The sequence below is a fragment of the Hippopotamus amphibius genome, chromosome 2 (assembly GCF_030028045.1).
Source record: "Hippopotamus amphibius kiboko isolate mHipAmp2 chromosome 2, mHipAmp2.hap2, whole genome shotgun sequence".
In the NCBI taxonomy this organism is placed as follows: Eukaryota; Metazoa; Chordata; class Mammalia; order Artiodactyla; family Hippopotamidae; genus Hippopotamus; species Hippopotamus amphibius.
In genome coordinates this window covers 196,505,488-196,529,916 of record NC_080187.1, presented here as the reverse complement: position 1 = coordinate 196,529,916, position 24,429 = coordinate 196,505,488, and the positions used below count along the sequence as shown (strand labels likewise).

The following is a 24,429-nucleotide window of genomic DNA, read 5'->3' as shown; positions in this document are numbered from 1 at the left end:
CGAAAATTTTTATTTTTATTCTTTATAATTCATTTTACAATCAACAAAATTGTATTTTAAAGTACCTAGTGATTGTAAATAATCTCATTTCAACTCAAGCTGGAAGGCCAGGCATTGATTGAGAAAATCATCAGCCAGAAACCTGCAAGAGCCATCCTGAGGCAAAGCAGCAGCAGACTTTCAAACAGTAATTAAATTCTCTAGTTACAGCTTAATTCCTTAAACTCTGACCAACCAAATGGAAATATGTGAGACATTTGATGTGCACATTTCCTCTCAATGATTTAGTATGAATTATGTAACTCACTTCCATCCCAGTATAGGTATCTTGTTATAAAATCAGGACCTCTAACCCTATTAACTTTTAATTGTATTACAGGAGATAGACAAACTCTAAGTTCAAAACGCGGTGCTAGCACACAGCGACCTTTCCCACTGCATTTATCAAGGACGATTTAATTATGGGAATTAGGATGGAAAAAAGGCACCGGTCCTCAACATTTTACTTTTGTCTAAGTTTTTCTGGGGGTTTTCTATCTAGTAATCCGACATTGTAGATTAATCCCTTCTATTAATCAATGACATTAATTTTAAAAAAATGAGAACAAGAAATAAATTATATTATTAGAGACACTTTTGAAAAAGAAAAGGAGCTGAAGAGGAATTCATACGCTGGGATTTAAGGATTGACTGAAGGAAGTCCTAGTACTATAATAGACCAGAGAACCAAAGGACAAAGGATGATCTTATACGATACACCAAGTGTCCTGCTGCACCTTCTAGCCCCACGATTAGGCCATTAACAGCTCCAAGTCTATCTTTATATTCTATCTTTATATCTCATGTTTCCTTCACAGGTATTAATGTTGCAGATAAACTGATTTTAATAGCCGTTTTGAGAATTGCTCTATATTAAATATCACAAACTTAATTATGTTAAAATAATAAAGGTAAGAAACTTGTTTGTTTAGAAGAATGCATTAGTGTCCATTTTGCTGTGAAAAGAGAGACTGCTTAGGGAGAGAGATCAGAAAACAGGGAGATCTATAGGATATCATATGTGGAATCTAAAGAAACCAAACTAAAAAACACAGAGCAAAACAGTGGTTACCAGAGGCTGGAAGATGGGGAAATAGGAGAGATGTTGTTTAAGAGTACGAAATAATAATAAATAAGCCCTAGAGACCTAATGCACAGTATAGTGAATATAGACAACAATATTATTCTATAATCATCAAACTTGCTAAGAGACTAGATCTTAATTATTCCCACAACCAAAAGGTAATGATAATCATGTGATGTGATAAAGAAGCTAGTTAATGCTACAGTGAAAACCATATTATAATGTACAAATGTATCAAGTCAACATGTTGTTCCTTAAATTTACATAGTATTATTGCTAAGAATAATATAAGAAAACCAACACATGAAGAAAACAGGAGGATCAAATTACTTTCTCAAAAAATAGGAGAAATATATATGCATGTGAGTGTGTGTGTACAACAGGGGTGGTTTCTACTCACCATCTCTTTGGTTCACCATACATTTTCCCAGCTCAGACCCTTTGTTTATCGCATTTCTTAGGGCAAGGATGTCTTTTCCCTACTCCTCTACCTGATGAACACCTACCTGTCTTTCAAGATCCAGATAAAATATCACCTCTGTGTGACACTGCCCTAAGAACATTTTTTCCAGTCTCTAGTACTTACAGCAAATAGATATGAAAATACTGTTTACCAAAAACATAAGAGAAGTTTCATAGGTCAGAGTAATCATACTCTTCTTCATTGTTGCTCATTAACTATTACAAATGTGCGTATTCCAGTTAGTGGCTAATTATGTAACTGAAATTTAACCATTTGTTTGAAGTTGGAAACAAGATCCACTTTGGATATATGTTTGACATCTATTGGACATGTGATTAAAGGCATTATCTTTCCAGATCTGACCTTTAAGTGGTGACATGCATTTTTGTCTTTAACTTGTCCATAGATACGGAAGCTGCATGTCAGTCATCTGTACAGCAAAAGATAATGTAACTGTAAAGGGCCAGGGACAGTGTATGTTGCCATTGTTCTGTGGATGTCCTATTCTAGCTCTAATATTCCAAGGTCTGTAGTTCATAGAGTAAGTTATGCCTTTTTCATTTTACTTTCAAAGTCAATGTGTATTAAGCATGATGGAGTAACAGAACAAACCTGGGAAAAGATCTGCCTGATTCAAATTCCATTTGAGCCACTTACTAGCAACATGACTTTGGGCAAGTTATGCAATTACACTGAGCCTCCATACCTAATCTATAAAACTAGAACATCAATAGTGATCTTTTAAACATGATTATGTATATAAAAAAACACAGAACTATGCTGGGCACTTACCAGGCTTTAATTAGAGCTGGCTAACTAATGCAGCTAATTATATCATTCAAACATATAGATATATTTTGCCTTTAACAGCAGTGGACAAGTTACTGCAAATATACAAAATAGGGGAATTTTTAATTAGCCTAATTATCAAAACACCGAAAATTAAATAACTGACGTATACTGATATTATAAAATCTTATTCAACTTATTAAAAACATTGCTTTAGGTGAAGATGTATTTCAGGGGTCTCTATTCCATTCCATTGGTCTATATGCCTTTATGATAGTACCACACTATCTCAGTGACTGTAGATTTGTATTATTTTTCCCCCTCAACAAATTTTTAAGTGTATACTGCGCTATTGCTGGATATAGGTACATGGTTTATAGCAGATCCTAGAACTTCTCTTGCTTAATTGAAACTCTATGCTTATTGATTAGTAACACCCCATTTCTCCCTCTCTCCAGCCCCTGGAAACCACCATTCTAGTCTTTGATTCTGTGATATGACTTTTATTTCCATATAAGTGGAATAATGCAGGATTTGTCTTTCTGTAACTGGCTTAGCATAACATCCTCAAGGTTCATCCCTATTTGTCACATACTGCAGAATTTCCTTCTTTTGTAAGGATAAATAATATCCCATTGCATGTATATATCACATTTTCTTTATTCATTCACCTGTCACTGGATGTTTAGATTGTTTCCACATCTTGGCTACTGTGAATAATGCCGGGCTTGGAAGCGCTAATATCTCTTTGAGATTCTGATTTCAATTCTTTTGGACATATACCTAGAAGTGAGATCGTTGGATCATATGGTAGTCCTATTTTCAAATTTTTGAGTAAACGCCATACTGTTTTCCATAGCAGCTGCACCATTTTGCATTCTCACCAGCAGTGTACAAAGGTTCACACAATGGGAAAAGATAGATAGGAACTAGGACCACAGAGGAAGGTCCCATCCAACAGGAGCTTGAATCATGGAGGAGACCTAGTCATTACTGGTGATGCTGTCCAAGGCAGAGAGAAAAGGAAAAAAAAATACTCTGGCTTCTCCCATCCTCCCACCTTTGATTTTACCACAGTGCTTCCTCTTGGCCAAACCTAGTGGGAAGGGAAATCTGGGAAAGGTAGCCTTTAGAGTTCAGTTCCCTGAGATAAAGAGCACACCAAAGACATTTCAGGGAATAAATGGCATAGCAAACAGATAAATGACCAGCACATATGCCAAATTCATGCAGAAAATGCCATAAAGAAATAAATACACTTTGTCTGAAATATTTCTTTGTTTCTCTCTCTTACACCTTTTAGCATTGCCATGTCTTTCCCTGAGAGGTCTTAACCTTTGCATAAAACTATTTAATGCTAAAAGCATTTTTCTAGAGTGTATCATTCATCTTCCTTATTTCAGAAAAGGAAACTGATAAAAAGAGAATAATTTTTGCACTAGGTAACATAATGAATGATTTAGGAAGAAAATTATGAATATAAAAATGTTTTAAAAAATAATAGCGCATTATAAATATGAACCATTTTATTATCATTAATGTTATACAGTCACTCTGTATAAGTATATGGATGCTTTAAAACTTTTTAAAAATATTGTTTTTCAGAAAGGTGGAGCATCCCTCTACCAATTTCCACTGCAATGAGCACAATTCATACTATCACATATTTGTATTCAGTGTCCTACTTGACTCAATGAATGTTATCATCAATATTTTAATGGAAAGATATTGCTTAGTGTTAGTTTTCACCTTTAAAAGGTTTGGTACTTGATCTATATAATTGAATTTAATTTTAATTGAATTGTTACAAATGTGGGATCATACTCTACATACCATTTAGCATCTTCACTTTTTAAATTTAATATATTGTGTCCATCCGGACATATACATATGTACATCATTCTTTTTAATGATTATATGATATATTCCATTATATGGATGTTTCCTAATTGCATTCATCGCTTATAGATAGTAGATGGGTATTTTGGTGGTCTCCAATGTCTTACTGTAGTGCTACACAGATCACTCTGTAGGTATATTTTTATGAACTTATAAAACTATTCTAGTCTGACCAGATTATTAAAAGTGGATTTTTTAGGTTGGAAGTTATGTATACAGATACACACACACACACACATATTAGTAAAATATTCTGCAGAAAGCATGTATGTGCTTACACTTATGCCTATTTCTCTACACTTTCATCAGTAATGAAACACTTTAAATTAGTAACTAAACACTTTTCAATCTTCGATAATTAGAAAAGTGAAATATACCTTCTCTTATTATATTGACTTTTAGGGAGCCCATCCTTTACATATCAAATGAAATATATATATATATACGATATTTGTGCACTATTTTCCTCTTTCCTGCACTGGTCCAATTGAAAACAAAAAAAGAAAAAAAAAATCTAATGAAAAGTGTCCCCCCCACAACCAACTGTATATCAAAGGGACCTCTAAAAAGCTTATGATTATTTCCTGTCAGAGAAAAAGGGTTAAAATAAATAGCCAGAATTTGTCCCTGGCAAGAGAACAGAATCAATCAGCATGCTTTTTTTCATAGGCACTTTAAGTTGCCTTTCTCTTAGATTCTCCCCTTCACTCTTTGCTAGAAAAGAGCTGCTATTCTTCCAAGAAACTCTGAAGCAATGATGGGAGTGTCAGCAGCACGCTGCAGTTACATCAGTTGCCTGATGAGACCTTGTCTGAACACCACACTTGAATTAGAAGCAATGATTATAAAGGTAAATACTATTAACTAACACCCCTCTCATTCCGAACATCAGCAACACAGCAACAGCGTGCAGGCTCGTGAAAAACTTCTGCACTAAGCAGCAAGGAATTGCTAAAAAAGAGAAGAAACCTTAGGAAATCCTACCTTCCGATTAACTTTTCCACTTAAATTTAAGCTCAACCAATTATCAGGAATGGAGCAACTGTGCCTAAGAATTTATAAATAATAATCTCGGGTGTACTTCAGGTCTCTCTGGACTTTTTTGCTGGATGTTACAGAAAATACAGAGAGATGGAATTCAAAAAGGAAAAAAATACCAACTCGCCACACAAATACAAAAAAACCCCACTTGACAGCCTGTGCTATTTTGGCATTGGTGCTCATTGACAGTAGCTACCCGTCATCATTAAAATGTAAACTCAAGTGTCTTGAAAACTGGAGTTGGATCTACATAATTATGAGCATTTAACCAAAAATGTAGATTAAAAAAAAAAACACAGCTATTTGAATGTTTTCAAACTTCCAAAAGAACCCAATTTGATCAACTATAAACATAGCTCAAGTTAAAAAGGTACAAAACCCACTATCCTCCAGATGATATAAAGGTATGGCTGATTATTCAGATAGAATTAATTTCAACAGAAGATATTACTTTAGGTTAAACCATACGAAATTACCATAGTCAAAAAGAGTTGACTATCAGCAATTTCATATGCCTTGACCTAGTAATAATTAGTTCCATATAACAAAGTCTTGTTTGTGTCCTAATTGAAAATCCACTTTGCACTTGGCAAGTACAAGAAATCCTATGAGATTAAAAAACTAGTGCATTCACAAAACCTAGTCTGATCATTAATCAAGATATGGAAGAAATTAGCAGTAGTGAGATGTGAGAGGGAAAATTAAAAGTACCAAATAACAAAGATATTCAAGATTTACCAAACTGGATGCATTTGAGGATAGTATTGGTCTTAGAGGGCATCACTTCAATACTATCATGAAATGTTTTTCAAGAAACTCAGCCACTCTTCAGGGGACTTCCTCATCCCTCCCCCATTAGACAATGGATTAATTTTGTCTAGCCAAGGAAATCTCAAGATTTTAAGCCCATGTGAGAATATTATCCTGAGGTTTGACCTTAAAGTAGGTGGCAGTCAAAACTTCTGAATATTAAAGAATTTCCTGGGGTTCTAGAAAGATAAGATCCATATTTATCAGGGACAGGAGATAAATAAAGAAGATAAGATTTTAAATAATAGGTGAAAAGATGTAGGGTGCCAGCTTTTTAAAATGGGCACAGTAAAATTCAGGCAAGACAGTCAGAGGTCTAAAGTCAAGGCCAGATGGCCATAGATGGTAAGGAAAGCTAGCCAGGTGGGTAGATAGCATTCACATAAGAGCTACTCTTGAGTTGCACTGATCCTCTTTTCATAAATATAAAGTCTTGTAGGGGGACTGACTCTTTCTGTTTGCCTGTTGGCTATTACCTGTTCTAAAGTGTGACTCATTCAAGTGTAGTCCTCCAAAGTAAGAGAGTAGCATTGACATATATACACTACCAAATGTAAAATAGATAGCTAGTGGGAAGCTGCTGCATAACACAGGGAGATCAACTTGATGATGGGTGATGACATAGAGGGCTGGGATAGGAAGGGTGGGAAGGAGTCGCGGGAGGGAGAGGATATGGGGATATATGCATAAATACAGCTGATTCACTTTGTTGTACAGCAAAAACTGGCACAACAGTGTAAAGCAATTATATTCCAATAAAGAACTTAAAAAAACAAAAAGAGTAGTCCCCAACCTCTGAGATATCTAAGAAAAGTAGTGTATAAAAGTATCAGCAACTTAACTTTCCCCCAATTTACCATTTTCTCCACAATTTTACTCCTGTATTACGAAATAGTCTGAGTTCAAATCACTTAGTTTCATTTCAATCTTTGTGACTAAATATACACCTGAAAAATAAACCTGGACTAGTCATTTCAATTCCTTGCAAGAACAAAGCAAGGTACAAACAAAGCTTAAAATCAAACATTTAATTAAGTATGCTTTAAATCATATTAAATATGGCCCTTACATTAGCAGCATTGAAAAAATAAAGTTAGTGTCTCCTTTTCTGATGGAATTTTCCCAACACATGAACTTAATTATTTTTCAATGGTAAAGTTTCATAAAATAATAAATCTATGATGTCAGAAAGGGATTTAGATATCATCTTCAGATAAAAAGACATGTTAAATGTCCCCTCAAAGTTAATGGTAGTTTTCCATCCTGTGTTTTCTTAATTTTATCCTTAGTTCTGTGAGGACAGATAAAAAAAGGATGACAAAATCCAGTCGTAGTAAATGCTCAAGAGGTTATTCTACTGCTTATTTCAGTGTTTTAAATAAGTCAAAATGCATTTTGTCCCCTTTATTGTCCCTTCAATTCCAACTCTAATCAAATGCAGCATCAAAAGTTATTAGGTAGAGACATAAAACTGAAAGAAAAAAATATCATGAAGACTAAAGACATTGGTAAGATTTCATCAGTCAGGAAAACATACACTGGTGATTTGCCAATAAAAAAGTAAATGCCTGAGCTCACCAAATAATGCTCAAATAGACTACACAGATGAGAAAGACATACCTTTGGAATTTCTTGGGAAAAATATTATTGAAGGGACAGTAAGGAGGGAAAAATAAGGGTGAAGCAATAGTGCAAATAAACAATAATGTCTATAAACGTTTAAAGACGTTATAAAATGTTTATAGACATGTTCATTGGTAAGAAATTAACTTTAGAAGTTATCATTTGGAAATAATCATTAAGTAGACTTTTAGGCTTACTACATACATAACATTATTTTAGGAGGTCCTCACCCTCAAAGAACTCAAAACTTAGGTTGGAAAACAACACTAACATATATAAAAAAGCATGAAAATCATTAAGGACTATATCAAAAGTGATCTAAAGTACTGTATAACTAATGGGAAAAGTGATAAATGCAAGTAGATGTGCTTAAGATGGCATACTCCTTTAATTCTTAGTAATGACATTTTATACAGAAATCAATGAGTAAGCTATAAAAAATTTACAACATTATGTACCAATTAGCCCTTTCAGAAGCCTTGAGTAAGAGTCAAGCACTTAGGAAAAAAAAAGTAGAGGCTGGGATTTTGGCTCTACTACCTATGACTTAAGGAAAGTCTGAGACTCATTTTTCTCAGCTGTTAATGTGAGGATACAAATGCCTGAGACACTGGGTTTTCTTCTAGGATTTAAGTATTGGATATGTAGAAGAACCCTGTAAAGTCTAAACTGCCAGAACCCAAGTGGTGGTAGTGAAGGAGGACAGTGACAACACCATCATTATCATCATAGAAACATTGATTCTATACAGATCTTCCTCAACTGTTAATGGAGTTGTATGTCATTAAACCCATCATAAATTGAAAATACTGTGTTTAGGTGCATTCAATGTACCTAACCTACCAAACATCATAGCGTAGGCTAGCCTACCTTAAATGTGCTTGGGACACATACATTAATCCACAGTTGGGCAAAATCATCTAACACAAAGCCTATTTTATAATAAAGTGTTGGATATCTCATGTAATTTATTGAATAACATACTGAAAGGGAAAATAGTGTGGCTGTTTGGGTACAAAGTGGTTGAAAGCGTATTGACTGTTTCACCCTCGTGATTGTGGGGCTGACTGTGAGCTGTGGCTCACTGCTGCTGCCCAGCATCATGAGTATCATACTGCCTATTGCTAGCCCAGGAAAAGATCAAAATTCAAACTAAGAAGCATAGTTTCTACTCAATGCATATTGCTTTCTCACCATAGGAAAGTCAAAATATGGTAAGTTAAAATATCTTAAGTTGGGTACCACCTATATTATCTTGAATTTATAGTATGTAAATGAGTAATTAATGGCGTACTGACTGTTAAGCAAGTGATGAAATTATTTTTTCAGAAGTTTTATTATGTAACAGTTTATTGAGGTATAATTGACATACAAGTAACTGCATGTATTTAAAATGTATAATTTGTTAGGCTTTGGCATCTGTATTCATTCATGTAACCCCTACCACCACAATCAATATAACTGACATATCTATCAACTCCAAAAGTTTTCTTGGAGTTCTTTGCCATAACTTTCTCCTATTCTTTCCCTTTATAAATACCACCCCCCGCCAGCCAACCACTGACTTGATGTCTTACATTATTAGTTTGCATTTTTTTATAATTGTATATAAATGGAATTATACCGCACACACTCTTTTTTTCTGAATTCTTTCACTCAGCCTAATTATTTTGAGATCTACCCAAGTTCTGTATATCAATAGAGTACATTCCTTTCTGTTACTACAATAGTATTTCAGTCTATGAACAGGGAACAACTTGTGTATCTATTCACTTACTGATGAACGTTTGGGTTGTTTTCAGTCTTTTGCTATTCCAAAGAGAATAGCTATGAATATTTGTGAATAACTTCTCAGATGGGCACGTGCTTTCATTTCAAAAAACAAACAGTTTTCCCAAGTGGTTGTACAACTTTATTTTCTCACTAGCAATGAAGCAGTTTCAGTTCCTCCACAACCTTGCCAATACTTGGTAACAATAGCATAAAGGTCTAAAAGAAACAACAGGAAGTGTATTATTGTAAAGTACTTATGCTGTGTATAAAGTGGTATATTATCACTAACAGGTTGACTGTAATAATTTAAAGATACATATTTCAACACTCTTTATGATAAAAACTCTCCAGAAAGTGGGCATAGAGGGAACATACCTAAACATAGAAACATAATATACGACAAACCCACAGCAAATGGGTGAAAAACTGAAGGCATTTCTTCTAAGATCAGGAACAAGACAAGGATGTCCATTCTCTCCACTTTTATTCAACATAGTTTTGCAAGTCCTAGCCATGGCAATCAGAGAAGGAAAAGAAATAAAAGGAATCCAAATGGGCAAAGAAGAAGTAAATCTGTTTGCAGATGACCTGATACCATACAAAGAAAATCCTGAAGATGCTACCAGAAAACTATTAGAGTTCATCAATGAATTTGGAAAAGTTGCAGGATACAAAATTAATACACAGAAATCTCTTGCATTCCTATACACTAAAAATGAAAGATCAGAAAGAGAAATTAAGGAAACGATTTCCAATCAAATTTACCATTGCATCAAAAAGAATAAAATACCTAGGGATAAACCTAGCAAAGGAGTCAAAAGACCTGTACTCAGAAAACTATAATATACTGATTAAAGAAATCAAAGATGACACAGATGGAGAGATATACCATGTTCCTGGATTGAAAGAGTCAATATTGTGAAAATGACTATAATACCCAAAGTAATCTGCAGATTCAATGCATTCTCTATCAAATTATCAATGGCATTTTTCACAGAATTAGAACAAAAATTTTTACAATTTGTATGGAAACACAAAGTACACCAAATAGCCAAAGCAATCTCGAGAAAGAAAAACAGAGCTGGAGGAATCAGGCTCCAGGCTATACTACAAAGCTACAGTAAACAAAACATTATGGCACAGACACACAAACAGAAATATAGGTCAATGGAACAGGACAGAAAGTCCAGAGATAAACCCACATACCTATGGTCAACTAATCTATGACAAAGGAGGCAAAGATACACATTGGAGAAAAGACAGTCTCTTCAATAATCAGTGCTGGGAAAACTGTCCAGCTACATGTAAAAGAATGAAATTAAAACATTCTCTAACCTCATACACAAAAATAACTCAAAATGAATTAAAGACCTAAATGTAAGGCCAGATACTATAAAACTGTTGTGAGAACATAGGCCAAACACTCTCTGACATAAATCATGGCAAGATCTTTTTTGAGCCATCTCCTATAGTAATGAAAACAAAACCAAAAATAAACAAATGGGACCTAACTGAATTTAAAAGTTTTTGCACAGCAAAGGAAACCATTAACAAAATGAAAAAAACAGTCCACAGAATGGGAGAAAATATTTGCAAAGGAAGCAACTGACTAGGGATTAATCTCCAAAATATACAAACAGCTCATGCAGCTCAATATCAAAAAACAAAAAACAACCAAGCAACCAAAAAGAAACCCAATCAAAAAATGGGTGGAATATCTAAATAGATATTTCTCCAAAGAAGACATACAGATGGCCAAGAGGCACATGAAAAGCTGCTCAGCATCACTAATCATTAGAGAAATGCAAATCAAAACTCCAATGAGGTATCACCTCATACCGGTGAGAATGGGCATCACCAGAAAATCTACAAACAATAAATGCTGGAGAGGGTGTGGAGAAAGGGGAACCCTCCAACACTGTTGGTGGGAATGTAAATTGGTACAGCCACTGTGGAGAACAGTATGGAGGTTCCTTAAACTAAAAATACAGCTACCATAGAATCCAGATATCCCACACCTGGGCATATATTTGGAGGAAACCATAATTCGAACAGATACTTGCACCCCAATGTTCATTGCAGCACTAGCCAGGACATGGAAGCAACCTAAACGTCCACTGATGGAGGAATGGATAAAGAAGATGTGGTACATATATACAATGGAAAATTACTCAGTCATAAAAAGGAACAAAACAATTCCATTTACAGTGACATGGATGGACCTAGAGATTGTCATACTGAGTGAATTAAGTCAGAGAAAGACAAATATCATATGATATAACTTACATGTGGAATCTAAAAAAAGAAAAATGTACAAATTAACCTATTTACAGAAATAGAGTCATAGATGTAGAAAACAAACTTTAAGGAACCTCCATACCGTTCTCCACAGTGGCTGTACCAATTTACATTCCCACCAACAGTGTAGGAGGGTTCCCCTTTCTCCACACCCTCTCCAGCATTAATTGTTTGTAGATTTTCTGATGATGCCCATTCTCACTGGTGTGAGGTGATACCTCATTATAGTTTTGATTTGCATTTCTCTAATGATTAGTGATGTTACCAAGGGGGAAAAGGGGATGGGAGGGATAAATTGGGAGATTGGGACTGACATATACACACTACTATGTGTAAAACAGATAGCTAATAAGAACCTACTGTAGAGCCTAGGGAACTCTACTCAATACTCTGTAATGACCTACATGAAGCAATAAATATCCATTGACAGAGGAACGGTTAAGAAGATGTGTTAATTAATTTATTTATTAAAAAAAGAGAGAGACGAGTTGAGCTAATTGCTTAAAAATGCAAAGAAGCTTCCTGGAGGAAAACTGAGCACTAGATGTGGGAGATACATGGCCTTAGGGCTAAGGTTATTCTGAACCACGTGGAAGCTAATCAATGAAAAGCCATTGAGCAGTGCTCAGGAATCAGACTGGAGTACAGAGGGGGAAGGAAAGAAGGGAGAGTGGAAGGGAAAGAAGGAGGGACAATGACAGATGGGGAGCCAGGGTGGGAGGGGAGAGAGAAAGAGAGAAAGGAGAGATGGGGGCAGAGAATATAATGAAGGGGCAGAGATGGAGAAAAGCAGGTAGAGATGGACAAATGCCAGAGAAAAACAGAGAGAAAGTAAAAGGGCATTATAATTTCTGTCCTTTTGGAGTTCTGTTTGGGTTTTCCTGGATTCCTGCAAGGGCTTTCTGTGTCCATGTAATACAATTTGTTTCCTCCTAATCCCTTTTCTATGGACCAGTTTAAATGCACACCTTCCTTTCCACCAAGAGGGATCTCTACAGAATAGCCCCCATTACCCCCAAGAGTTTGCTATTTGTAATCCAACTGCTCCCTAAAGATTTGGGGGATTTTGTTTGAATTCTATTGATCTTCAGTTTGAAAATAAGTATATGGCCCCCTATATCTCAGCCTATAGAAAATCACAGCTCTATTTCCAAGAATCTGTCCTGATCTGAAATTTTGTGGTTTGTTGACTCTGGATCAATTCTTTTTTTGGTGATCTTAAGTTCCTACTTCATTGAATTCAGTCCAGACCTCTTTCCACACCTCTTCCCCTCATTATAAAACCCTCAAGTTCTGGTATGAATCATTCATGAAGCAGGTGCTATTCTATTGGTTCTGCTGCATGTGGATGGGTAATGGCTCAACTGCATTTACTAAGTGAAAGGCAGTATTGGTTATTATATCCCCCCACTGCCAGGCACAGTCATAATGTAGACAATGATCAATAAACAAACTTGTAACCCTGTAAAGTGTGACTAAACTCTTTCTTGCCTTAGACAAGTGGGCCTATCTCCTTGACAAATGACTCCTTGATGTGGGTACCGTCTTTGCAAGCCAGCGCAGACGACTGAGGAAATGCTCCCTTCCCACGTAGCCCAGGAGAGGCCTGTGCTCATAATCCAGGTGATAAATCAAACCCTTGATTACATTCAGGCTGTCATTTAAAAATATTAACCTGCCATGCTCTAAAGACATTTTTATTTAATTGTAGTTATTTAGGTGCTATCTTCTATGGAGCTTAGTTTATGCTTTATTCAGACTCAGCCCTGGGCTGAGCAGCACGGGCACCGAGGAGAGCCTCGGGCCCGAGGCACTCTGTGCGCCACCCCATCTGGGTAGCCATGAATTGAACATGGGTGGCATATGCTTCCAAGGGCCAAGCCAATCACACCTCCATAAATAACGGCGTTATGAGGTTGTGGTGCTCACATGTTAAAAGAGCGTTCACGTACCCTACCTCCTACCAATAACTTTATTGAGTCAAGGTGGGGAATACTTTTTGTGCACAATGCCCACTGTGAAACTGAGATCCAAAGAGCTCGAGGGGTTTCCTGGAAGTCAAGAAGCAGGTTTATAAACTCAGGTTTATAAACTTGAAGAACAGACAGATTTCATATAACATGAAATTGCTCGTCAGTACTTTCCATGGACCCACTACAGTGCTTTGCGTATAAGGGACACTCAGGACATGTGGGGGGAATTTGACACCCCACTAAGCAAGTGGAGCTGGTTGTTCAGTCAATACATGAGAAGAATGTTTAAACACCACTGCTGTGCCTATTCAACACCACCATGAATAAATGAGGGTATGTCCACACTCCTACCACAGGCATTGTATTGACTAGACTCTGTTATCAAAACAACTCTTTACTCCAGTGGTTAATACCAATCAAAGAAAGATAGCCAATACATGCCTGCTACTGCCCTCCAGGAGGGAGTCAGCATGATATTTTGTTTTTATTTCCTATGTTAGCAAAAATGAGGCACCAAGGATCAAGTATAGAGTTCTCTCAAAAGTACAGTATCAACACATACATAAAATTTAAGTCTCCTAACTACAAAATGCCTTCTTCAAATGGGCAGACTATCTGCCATTTTTTCTCTAGAACCCACAGGGAGAGACTGACTCCTTTTCCTCCTGAGGGAATGGTTTATGATAAGCATAAACATTTCATTAACCGTAGCACGGGAAAATAAAATCAAATGTCATAATTAATTATGACATGATCAAATACATAACTTACTAGGATCCAAGAGCAAAGATAGTGAGTACCTTAGATTTACGTAACACTTTATCATTTCAAAGTGCTTTCCTATAGAGTAGCTTCATTGATACTCATGTAATATTTTAAAATTACATATGCTTACAACCCCTCTTCACCCACATCTCTGCAAGGGCTTAATTAGTCATGCCTCTGTTCTCTGTAAACACTCTTCAGAGTGCCGCATTCTAGAATCACACATCCATAGTCTTTTGGAGATTAAAATTTCAAACTTCTTTTTTTAACCCATGGTAAGACAGGTAAAATCAAAATTGAAATTACTTAGCATTAATCTCTTGAGGGCATCAAAGTGCCATTAATGGGGGGGGGGGGAATTAAGCTTTCAAGCAAAAAAAAACTGAAAAATTACTTCATTTGCATTTTTGTCTTTCCGGCTTTGTGACTGCCTGCCTGGTTCAGGTCAACTGTACTTATTCTAAAGGAAGAGTTTAAATGTGGGAAAAAGCACAGCTCTTTAGTTCTACTTGTATCTTTTTTTTTTTTTTTTTTGCCTTCACAATAGGGGGCTGCTTTGTAGACTTGGCTCCACTATAGCCTGTGTAAGCTTTGATTTTCTCATCAGTAAAATAAGGGAGTTGGGCAAAACCACCTCTCAATACTTTGCCCAATTTCAATTGTTTATTTCAGCAGTACTTCCTTCCTACAACACCTTGTTCATCAGACTTACCTTGGCCTCGCTATTCAGGTTGGAACTTTTTTAATATGAAAGTATTACTGCCATGTCTGCTCTAAGTCCTGAATGTCAGCACAAAGGATGTGATCATGTTATTAATGCTAATAATTATAATAATACAACTGCCATTTTGAATATGCTTAACAAGTGATAAAAAACTCTATATACATTATTTCAATAAATATATCAATCTTGGGAAGTACATATTTTCCCATTTTTTTCCATATTAAAAAAGCTAAAGCTCAGAATTTAAGCAAATTGTCCATAACACAAACTAAAGCCATACTATGAATAAGCCATCCTATTTTCAGAATGCCAGGACATGTTTTTACACTCCAGTTCATGAGGCAGAACTGTCAGGGTAGCAGGAGGCATGGGTGAGTTCATCTGTGACATGTATGCATTTTTCAAAATCTGCACATAAATCCACTATGAACTCATTTCTTCCTACCAAAGAAAACCCCTTATAAAGGAAGATAAGTTTGCAATCTTTCACACCATTTTCATGGTCAAGTGAAAACATGCACAGGTAGATTCAAAATAGTATTTCTAGAAACAGTGATATAGAACATCAGTAATAAAAATGGAATCTTGGAGTTCAGGTAACTGCAACAAAATTAATTACTGTTGAAAATTTAGGCATTCATTTTTTGATATTCTAGAAGGAAAAAAAACAGAAAATTTTTGTTGGCATGATTTCATTTAAAGCTCATAAATATTTTGTCAGTAAAGTGAAAAATGTGAAAAATATGTTATATATATAATATATGCACAGCAGGGTGTAATAAACTTAAATTTGAATTTCTTCTTCCTTAAAAAGAATGCTGTTTTAAAAATGCATATATTGTTGTTGCCAGTGTAGATGGTGCCTCCTATCAAAAGGAAAACAGGGATACAGTAAATTACATGAAAAACTGCCAATTAGAATACAGATAACTCATTTTCACTAGCCATTCCAGGAGACTCAGCCTATGAATAAGGAAGCTTTCTACCCTGTCCAGTGGGAACAAACACTATTCCTGACGTGACTGAACACTGGGCACTGTCATATCTAATTCTTTTGGGTGGATCTTATCTTGGTCTTGGGCAGTTTCCTCATATGTATATACTTATCATTATTCAGCTGATCTGAGAAAGGGGGCTCTGTTTTGTTTAGCTTATCAATTAAATTCAAAGTCCCAGACCTTCTATTCTAGTCAAGTAGGAGTAACAGGGACTAGAGATACCCACCACATGAAAAGTCAAAAAGCGAGCAAAATATATGAAACATTATTTCTCAATATGAAGATCTGTCAGCGAAGAACAGTGATTTCAGGGAGACAAAGACATTAACACGGTGACCCTTACCATTACTTCAGCTTACTTCCTTGAGGGAGTTTCCAGGCCACTGTGCAAAGAGAGGAAATCCAGATGGAGTCTGCTGGACCCTCTGAGTTGGAAAGACAGAGCTGAAAATCTGAGAAAATCAATGCAGCTAGAAGTCACAGGGCATACTACCAAAAGGAAGAGAACTGAACAGGAGGAAAACTCCAACAATTTGCTACAGGCTTATCTTGAGCAATCAGCTGAGTAATAAGTGCAGGCATGTGATCAAACTACCGGAGGCCAGGTTAAAAGCCATCCTCAAAAGGATTAGATGTCACAGTGCCCAGCACTCACCAAGGCCAGAAATAGTGCTAGTTTTTTTGCACAGACAAGAAAACCTTATCATGCATGAGTCAGTCAGCAAAGGACATGGAAGAGTCTTGCCTCAGTATTGAGGAATAATTAGCCTGAAGTCGAGGGCTAGTTTATTCCCACTTAAGAAATTTTAAAAGCAAGACCTAAAGAACTAAATGGTTTCCATGTAACTTAACTGTTTCAGAACAGAGCTCAAGAAGATGTACACCATGCTGAAAGTATCCAGCAACCAACAAGGTAATATTTGCAAAATCTGTCATCCAATATAAAATTACTAGGCACATGAGGTAGCAGAAAAGCATGACACAAAATAAGGAAAAAAATTTATCAATCAAAACTGACTAAGAATGGACACATATGTTAGAATTGGCAGTCAAGGTCATCAAAACAATTGTTATAGGTATTGCATGAATCAGAAAGTTAAGTAGAGAAAGAGTGTCAGGGGAATGAGAAGACAAGTCTCAGACAGGGAGAAAATATTTTCAAAAGGCACATGTGATGAAAGTTTGTTATCCAAAATATTTAAAGAAATCTTAAAACTCAACAATAATAAACAACTTGACTAAAAAATGGGCCAACAACCTTGACACCTCAGCAAAGAAAATCAACAGGATGGCAAATAAGCAAATGAAAAGATGTTCCACATCGTATCTCTTAAATGAAAATCAAATTAAAAAAAGAAGATATCACTACACACCTATCAGAATGGCCCAAATTCAAAAATACTGACAATGTCAAATGCTAGAGAGGATATGGAGCAAGAGAAACTATTAGTCATTGCTGGTGAGAACACAAAATGGTACAGCCACTTTGAAAGACAGTTTGTCAGTTTCTTAGAAAACTAAACATACTCTTACCATATGATCTAGCAATCATGCTTCTTGGCATTTACCTTAAGGAGCTGAAAACTTATGTCCACATAAAAATTTGCATATGAATGTTTATAGTAGCTTTATTCGTAACGGTTAAAACTTGGAAGTAACCAAGATGTTCTTCAGTAGGTAAGTGGATAAATACACTCTAGCACATCAAGACAATTAAATATTATTCAGTGCTAAATAAGAAATAAGCTATCAAGCCATGAAAAAAACACAGAGGAACCTTAATTGCGTATTACTAAATTAAAAAAAAAGTCAATCTGGAAGGTCTACACACTGTATGACTCCAACTATATGACATTCTAGAAAAGGCAAAATTTTGGAAACAGTAAAAAGGTCAGTAGTTGCCATAGATTTGAGGAGGGAGGAGGAATGAATAGGTGAAACACGGGGAATTTTTAAGGCAGAGTAAATACTTTGTATGATACCATACTGATGAATACATGTCATTATACATTTGTCCAAACACATAGAATATAAAGCGCTGAGAGAAATGTAATGTCTACTGTGAATTCTGGGTGATTATCTTGTGTCAATGTAGATTTATCAATTGTAACAATATACCTGCACTCTGGTGGGAGATGGTGATAGTAGAGGGAGGTTATGCATGTGTGGGGGTAGAAGGTACATGTGAAATCACTACACGTTCCCCTCAATTTTCCTATGAAATTTACCCCCCCCCTCCAGTAACATCTTAATTTTTAAAACAGTTAAGTAGAGCTATGGAAGATGCAAAGACTTAATTTGAACTTCCTGACATGGAAACTAGAATGTCTGAGATGAAAAATACAGTGGTTTAGATTAAGAGTAGATTAGACATTACAGAAGAAAAGGTCAGTGAATTTGAACCCCTAGCAATAGAAATAATTTAAAGTGAAACACAGAGAAAGGAAAGGGGAGCAGAAAGAGAGAGGGAGAGAGAGAGAACATAGAGCATCTGTGGCCTGCAGGACAACTTCAAGAGGTTTAATATATGTATAAGTGAAATCTCCAGAAGACAGGCGCAGAAAGAATATTTAAAGAAATAATGGCCCAAATTTCCCCCAATTTAAAGAAAACTGCAGACTCACAGGCTCAAGTAGCTTAATAAACCCTAAGCAACAGCAACACAAAGAAAATTACACCATGGCACACCATAATCAAATTGTTCAGATGAGTAAAGAAAACAAAACCTTAAAAGCAATTATGGGGGGCAGGGGAAGTCATGTCCAAGGGAACAAAGAAGACAACAGACTTCTCATTGAAAATAAGGAAGCAATACAAACAGACAATGGAACAATATCTTCTGAGTAAATTTTTAAAAATGACATTCAGAATCATATGATCATCCCAACAGATGCAGTAAAAGCATTAGGAAAAAATGTAATGTTAATTTCTGTTCAAAACTCTTAGCCTACAGAAGATGGCTGTCATAACTGGAAAAGTGTCACCTGCAATAAGCCCACTGCTAATATCAGAGTTAATCAAGAAAGGAACGTCTTCCATCTCAGATCAGGAACACGGCCAGGATGTCTGCTCTTATCACTTTTACTTGGCATTATACTGGAAATCTTAGCCAAGGCAATAAAGCAATCAAAACTGTACCAGGCTTTCTCTTGTGTGAAAAATGATAAGCCGATTAAAGAATTCACATGAAAATAATTCAAAGCTTCTAAAATAGATAAAATTGAAAAAAAAGAAACAGCAGACTAGCACTACCTGATTCTAGGACTTCATTTATTATAAAGCAAAGCTATAGTAATCTAGACTGTGTGGTAGTGGCATATACATGGAGAAAAAGATCAGAATAAAGAATCCAGAAACAGAAATAATCTCCACATATATACAGAGAGCTGAATTTTATAAAAGGTGCAAAAGCAGTTTAGTAGAGAAAGGATAGTATTTCCAAAAAATGGTGCGGGAACCATTGGATTTCCATATGTGAAATAAAGAACTTGGGTCTATAACTTACACCACATTAAAAAAAAATCACATCAAAATGTATCATAGACCCACATGTAAAACACAAAAATATAAAACTTATACAAATAAAAAGCACAAAAAAATGGGCAAAATATGTGGACAGTTAACTAATGAAGATATATGGATAGCATACAAACATATTATAAGTTGCTTGAAATCATCAGTCATTAGATAAATACAAAATAAAACCAGTATAAGATAATAAGACACGTGTATTAGAATGGCTAAAATCTAAAAGACTGGCCTTACCAAGTGTTGGAAGGATTTGTTTGACCTGGAATTCCCATATATTGGTGGTGAAAAATGTATATAGAACGATACAAGCACTTTGGAAGAGTCTTAAAAATTAAACATGCTTCTAATATATGTTCCAGCTATTCTAGTCTTAGGTACTTATTCAAGAGAAAAGTAAACATATGTCCATACAAATATTTATATATAAGTATTCCTAACAACTTTATTTTTTAATAGCTAAACACTAGAAACAAACCAAATGGCCATTAAAGGTGACTGCATAAACTGTTATATTTTAATACAATGAAACGCTACCTAGCAATAAAAAGAAATAAATTATTGCTAAACCCTACAACATGGATGGATCTCAAAATAACTGTGCTGAGTGAAAAGAATGACACAAAGGAAGGATGCATGCTATAAGATCTATTCACATAAAATTCCAGAAATTCAAAATAAAAAAAAAAATTCTATAGCACCATATAGCCAGTCAGTGATTGCCTGGCATGGGGGGAGTCAGGAGGGATGACTTCAGTAGGGCATGAAGAATCTTTTGGGGTTGATAGATGTGCTCATTTTCTTGCCTGTGGTGATGGTTTCATGGGGTATACATATGTCGAAACTTAGCTTGTACAGTTCAAAGATGTAGACTTTTTTTCAATTATACCTCAATAAAGCTGTTTGTAAACTTTCAAATCTCCCGCTTTTCCTAAGAAACTGGAAACTCTAGATGCATTGCAGCTGCAGGACTACATGGCAATGGAAGCTGTCTCCTTCCCAAGTCACCTGCTCTCAAGTTTGCCACAGTCCCTGTCTGTCCCCTTTGTTGCCCTCATCCTGCTTTATTCATTTATTTGACTGTGTTACACATAAGAATTTATGACTATCAATTGATTTCTTACCTTCTGTTAACAAACAAAGAGCTATTAAAAGGGTTTCTCCCAGCAGTCTAAAGGGTGAAACCCTTTAGACTGCTCTTAACTCTTTCTATGGTACCCTCTGTTACTGGGTCCCAACTGATTTTCCACACCATTTCTTAACACTCCCTTCATGAGCCAATATACACATGAAATTCGTTATTTCATACACACTTTTTCCCACATTCCCAAACAATCTGTATGTGTTGGGTTTGCTTACTTAGCAGGTTAATGAGATTCATGTTTAAATCATTAACAAATAAAGAAGGAAAGAAGAAGAACAGTCACCCTTTGAACTCATAGTTAGGGATTTTCATTTCTACCAAATGGTAAATGGAAGTTCTAAGAAGGTGTTATAGAAAGAAAAGAATCCTTGACAAAAAATGATTTCTTGCTGTTTGGTACAGGATATAAGAGGTTTAAAAATAAACGACCTCACAGAAAATGAGAGGTTTTAAAAGTTATCATCAACCATTTCACCCGTACAGGTTGGTGTAGTTGTGATGGGCCAGGTGATACCCAAAATCTATTGTCTTTAGTCATCAATCTTCAGATGTCAAACTATTGCTGAATCAAGCCTGCAAATTCCTGGCTATACTGGGTCAACCCAACTTACAGATCATGTTATAATCTTTTTATTTTTTTCCTCCTGCAAACTCCCCCAGCTGTGCCACTTCTTTTTGTTTTTTTTTTATTCACTTGCTTCCCAAGATGAAGAGTAAATAATAAATATTATGAGTACTGAGTACATAATATTAGTTTCACTCTTTATAATTTATGCATAGATACAATTAAAATATGAAATAATTATTGCTTATATAGTTTGCATGCCTGTCTTAAATTTATCCTGAAAAATTTTAGTATTTGTAATAATTTCATTATATACTTACAAATAAAACTTCTCATCCCATACTGGATTCAAGTTTCCAAAAATGGTTTTAGTCCTTCTTTTGTTCTTTCCGACTTGAACTGTAACATATGGGTCACTTGATCCTGTCTTGTCTTTTGCCTGCAAGCCTTGTGCAGAAACCACTGAAACAAACCCAATTCAAACTTTTAATATAAAGATTTCCTCAGAAACAAACAAAAAAAATGTTAACGAAGGAAACATTTTCCATTACTTTGTCCACTTGGTTTGCAGATGCAACCCCATTGCTTTCATTCTCATGAGCAGCAGGACTTAACAAAATGTATAATAAAAGAATGAATTACACAGCATTAAAACCTTTCTTTGACTAATCTTAGCTTTTGCCTGTAATGAACAGCAGTTATATACATACATATGCATGTTAGCTATATACTCATATATATCACTGCACCATGTATAGATAAATGAGAATGCACATACAATGAGCAAATTTCCCAACGTAATTCAAAGGTCTGTTATTTTAAATGTCTTTATTTATTTATGAATGTCCTGTCAGTATTGCTCAACTCAGTAATTAGAAGATTATTTTACCTTTTGGATACAATTTGAGTAAATTGAAAGGCTTGGTAAACATCAACATGATAACATATGCAGTTGCTGTTACTGTTACAAGCAACTTTAGAAGTTCAAGTTATTAGATACTACTAAACTCAAATTGCCTTGCCGTGAAGGATCAAATTGGATGAGCGATATCGATCCAGGAGTAAATAAAATAATATTTGTTTTCTCATTAAGAAAAACTGACTGAAGAGATTATTGGCTACTCTTGTCATTTATCAGTGGCAGGCAGCAACAAAACTAATCTCTTATAAACTGCAGGGTATTGATGAATACATTATAAAACAGAACTTTCTTCCCCTTGAAGAGCTTTTGATTAGAACAAGACAGACTGAAATGACTTCAATTATCTAGTACACATTTTAGAAATTTGAAGTACCAGTTAAACTTCAATGTTGACAAGATTGAAAAATTCTATTTTACCTATAACTATTATTAGCAGTGATTTCTAAGACATAAAAATCTCAATGTGGAATAAAAAATTTAAAAAGACTTATTTTTACCTGTAATGGTTATTTTTGCCGACCACTTAGATGTCCCGTCTAGTACACTCTGTTTGGCTGCCTTTGTGTACTGCACAAAATCTTCTTTAGAAATCTGAAACATTTCCTGAATTACTTTAAACACCTCTGGCTTGTTTGTCTCCCTGATCTTCATTCTTTCTTTCATGGCTGTAATAATGGTCTGAGTCTTGTCTTCTGCACCGTGCTTAGAACTCTTTTCTGCCGCTCCTATAATAGAAAAATCAATGGTGATGTAAATATACATGAAGCTACTTTTTGAGGGCCCAAGAGAGGGAAGAAAAAAAAAAGGGAAGAACATGAGAATGAACACGTGCTTTCATTGTGAGCAGTCAGGATGGCTTTTTCAGAAAATATCAGGGGAACAAGCTCTGTGCTGATGAGATTCAGAACTAGCCCTTGTGTTACTGACAAGGAAATGGACCTCCATGATCCCAGTTTTTTCAGGCGTATCACTGCACTGCATCATGGTTGTGCCAATATTTGAATTTTGAAAAACAAATTTGAAAACCAAAAGGAACACACACAATCAAATGTCTTATATATTGCGTATATTTACTCACTGGGTAACCAAAACAAAAGTGAGAAACAGACTGGTTGCATACAGCAAATGTCACTTGAAAATCAGTATTTCAAATACTTGTGTTCATCTAAAGTGCCTGATTATTTTTAGTTGATAAAATTTACCATAATGAAAAGCTTACATTTTTTTCTTGCAAAATAAATACTACCACTATTTGTTATACTGAAATATAGGGTAAGCTTGTACTTGGGATGAAAACGATTCTGCTATTTAAAAAGGATTTTGAAACCACTGGGCTGGACTACCTCCACCTCATGGACCACAGACTTGAACTCTCTATGATATGGTCCTAGTTTTTTTTTTTCTTTTAAAGATTTATTTTTTTAATTATTTATGTACTTATTTTACTTTTGGCTGCATTGGATCTTCGTTGCTGGGCACAGGCTTTCTCTATCTGCGGTGAGCAGGAGCTACTCTTCACGGAGGTGCAGGGGTTTCTCATTGTGGCAGCTTCTCTTGTTGTGGAGCATGGGCTCTAGGCACACAGGCTTCAGTAGTTGTGGCATGTGGCCTCAGTAGTTGTGGCTCACGGGCTTTAGAGCACAGGCTCAGTAGCTGGGGCACACGGGCTTCGTTGCTCTGTGGCATGTGGGATCTTCCTGGCCCAGGGATCGAACCCGTGTTCCCTGCATTGGCAGGCAGATTCTTAACCACTGTGCCACCAGGGAAGCCCAGATATGGCCCAGGTTTTAAATGGGCTAAACTTTTACTTTCCACTCAAAACTCTTTTTTGATTTCTAGGACATTGCTTTTTATGACTGGTCTCAACTTCCTGGGCCCTTCTGTTTGGACCACAAATCCTGGCAATGAAAGATTTCCAAAAGCCCATTCCTGGGTCCCTCGCCATCCACTATCAGCCAGATAGTCTCCGTGCTCTGTGTGGCCCCTGGGTT

General features: G+C 35.8%; 1 protein-coding gene across 3 annotated transcripts in view; it reads right to left on the bottom strand.

Moving 5' to 3' along the window:
* Positions 1-24,429, bottom strand: part of UNC13C (unc-13 homolog C) — a 620,639-nt gene that overhangs the window by 340,937 nt on the left and 255,273 nt on the right. For all 3 annotated transcript variants that reach the window (XM_057724491.1, XM_057724492.1, XM_057724493.1), the window contains 2 exons: positions 22,936-23,163; positions 21,837-21,978 (listed from right to left, as the gene is read on the bottom strand). In XM_057724491.1, the coding sequence (XP_057580474.1) occupies positions 21,837-21,978; positions 22,936-23,163 (370 nt within the window). The remainder of the gene's footprint in view (positions 1-21,836; positions 21,979-22,935; positions 23,164-24,429) is intronic.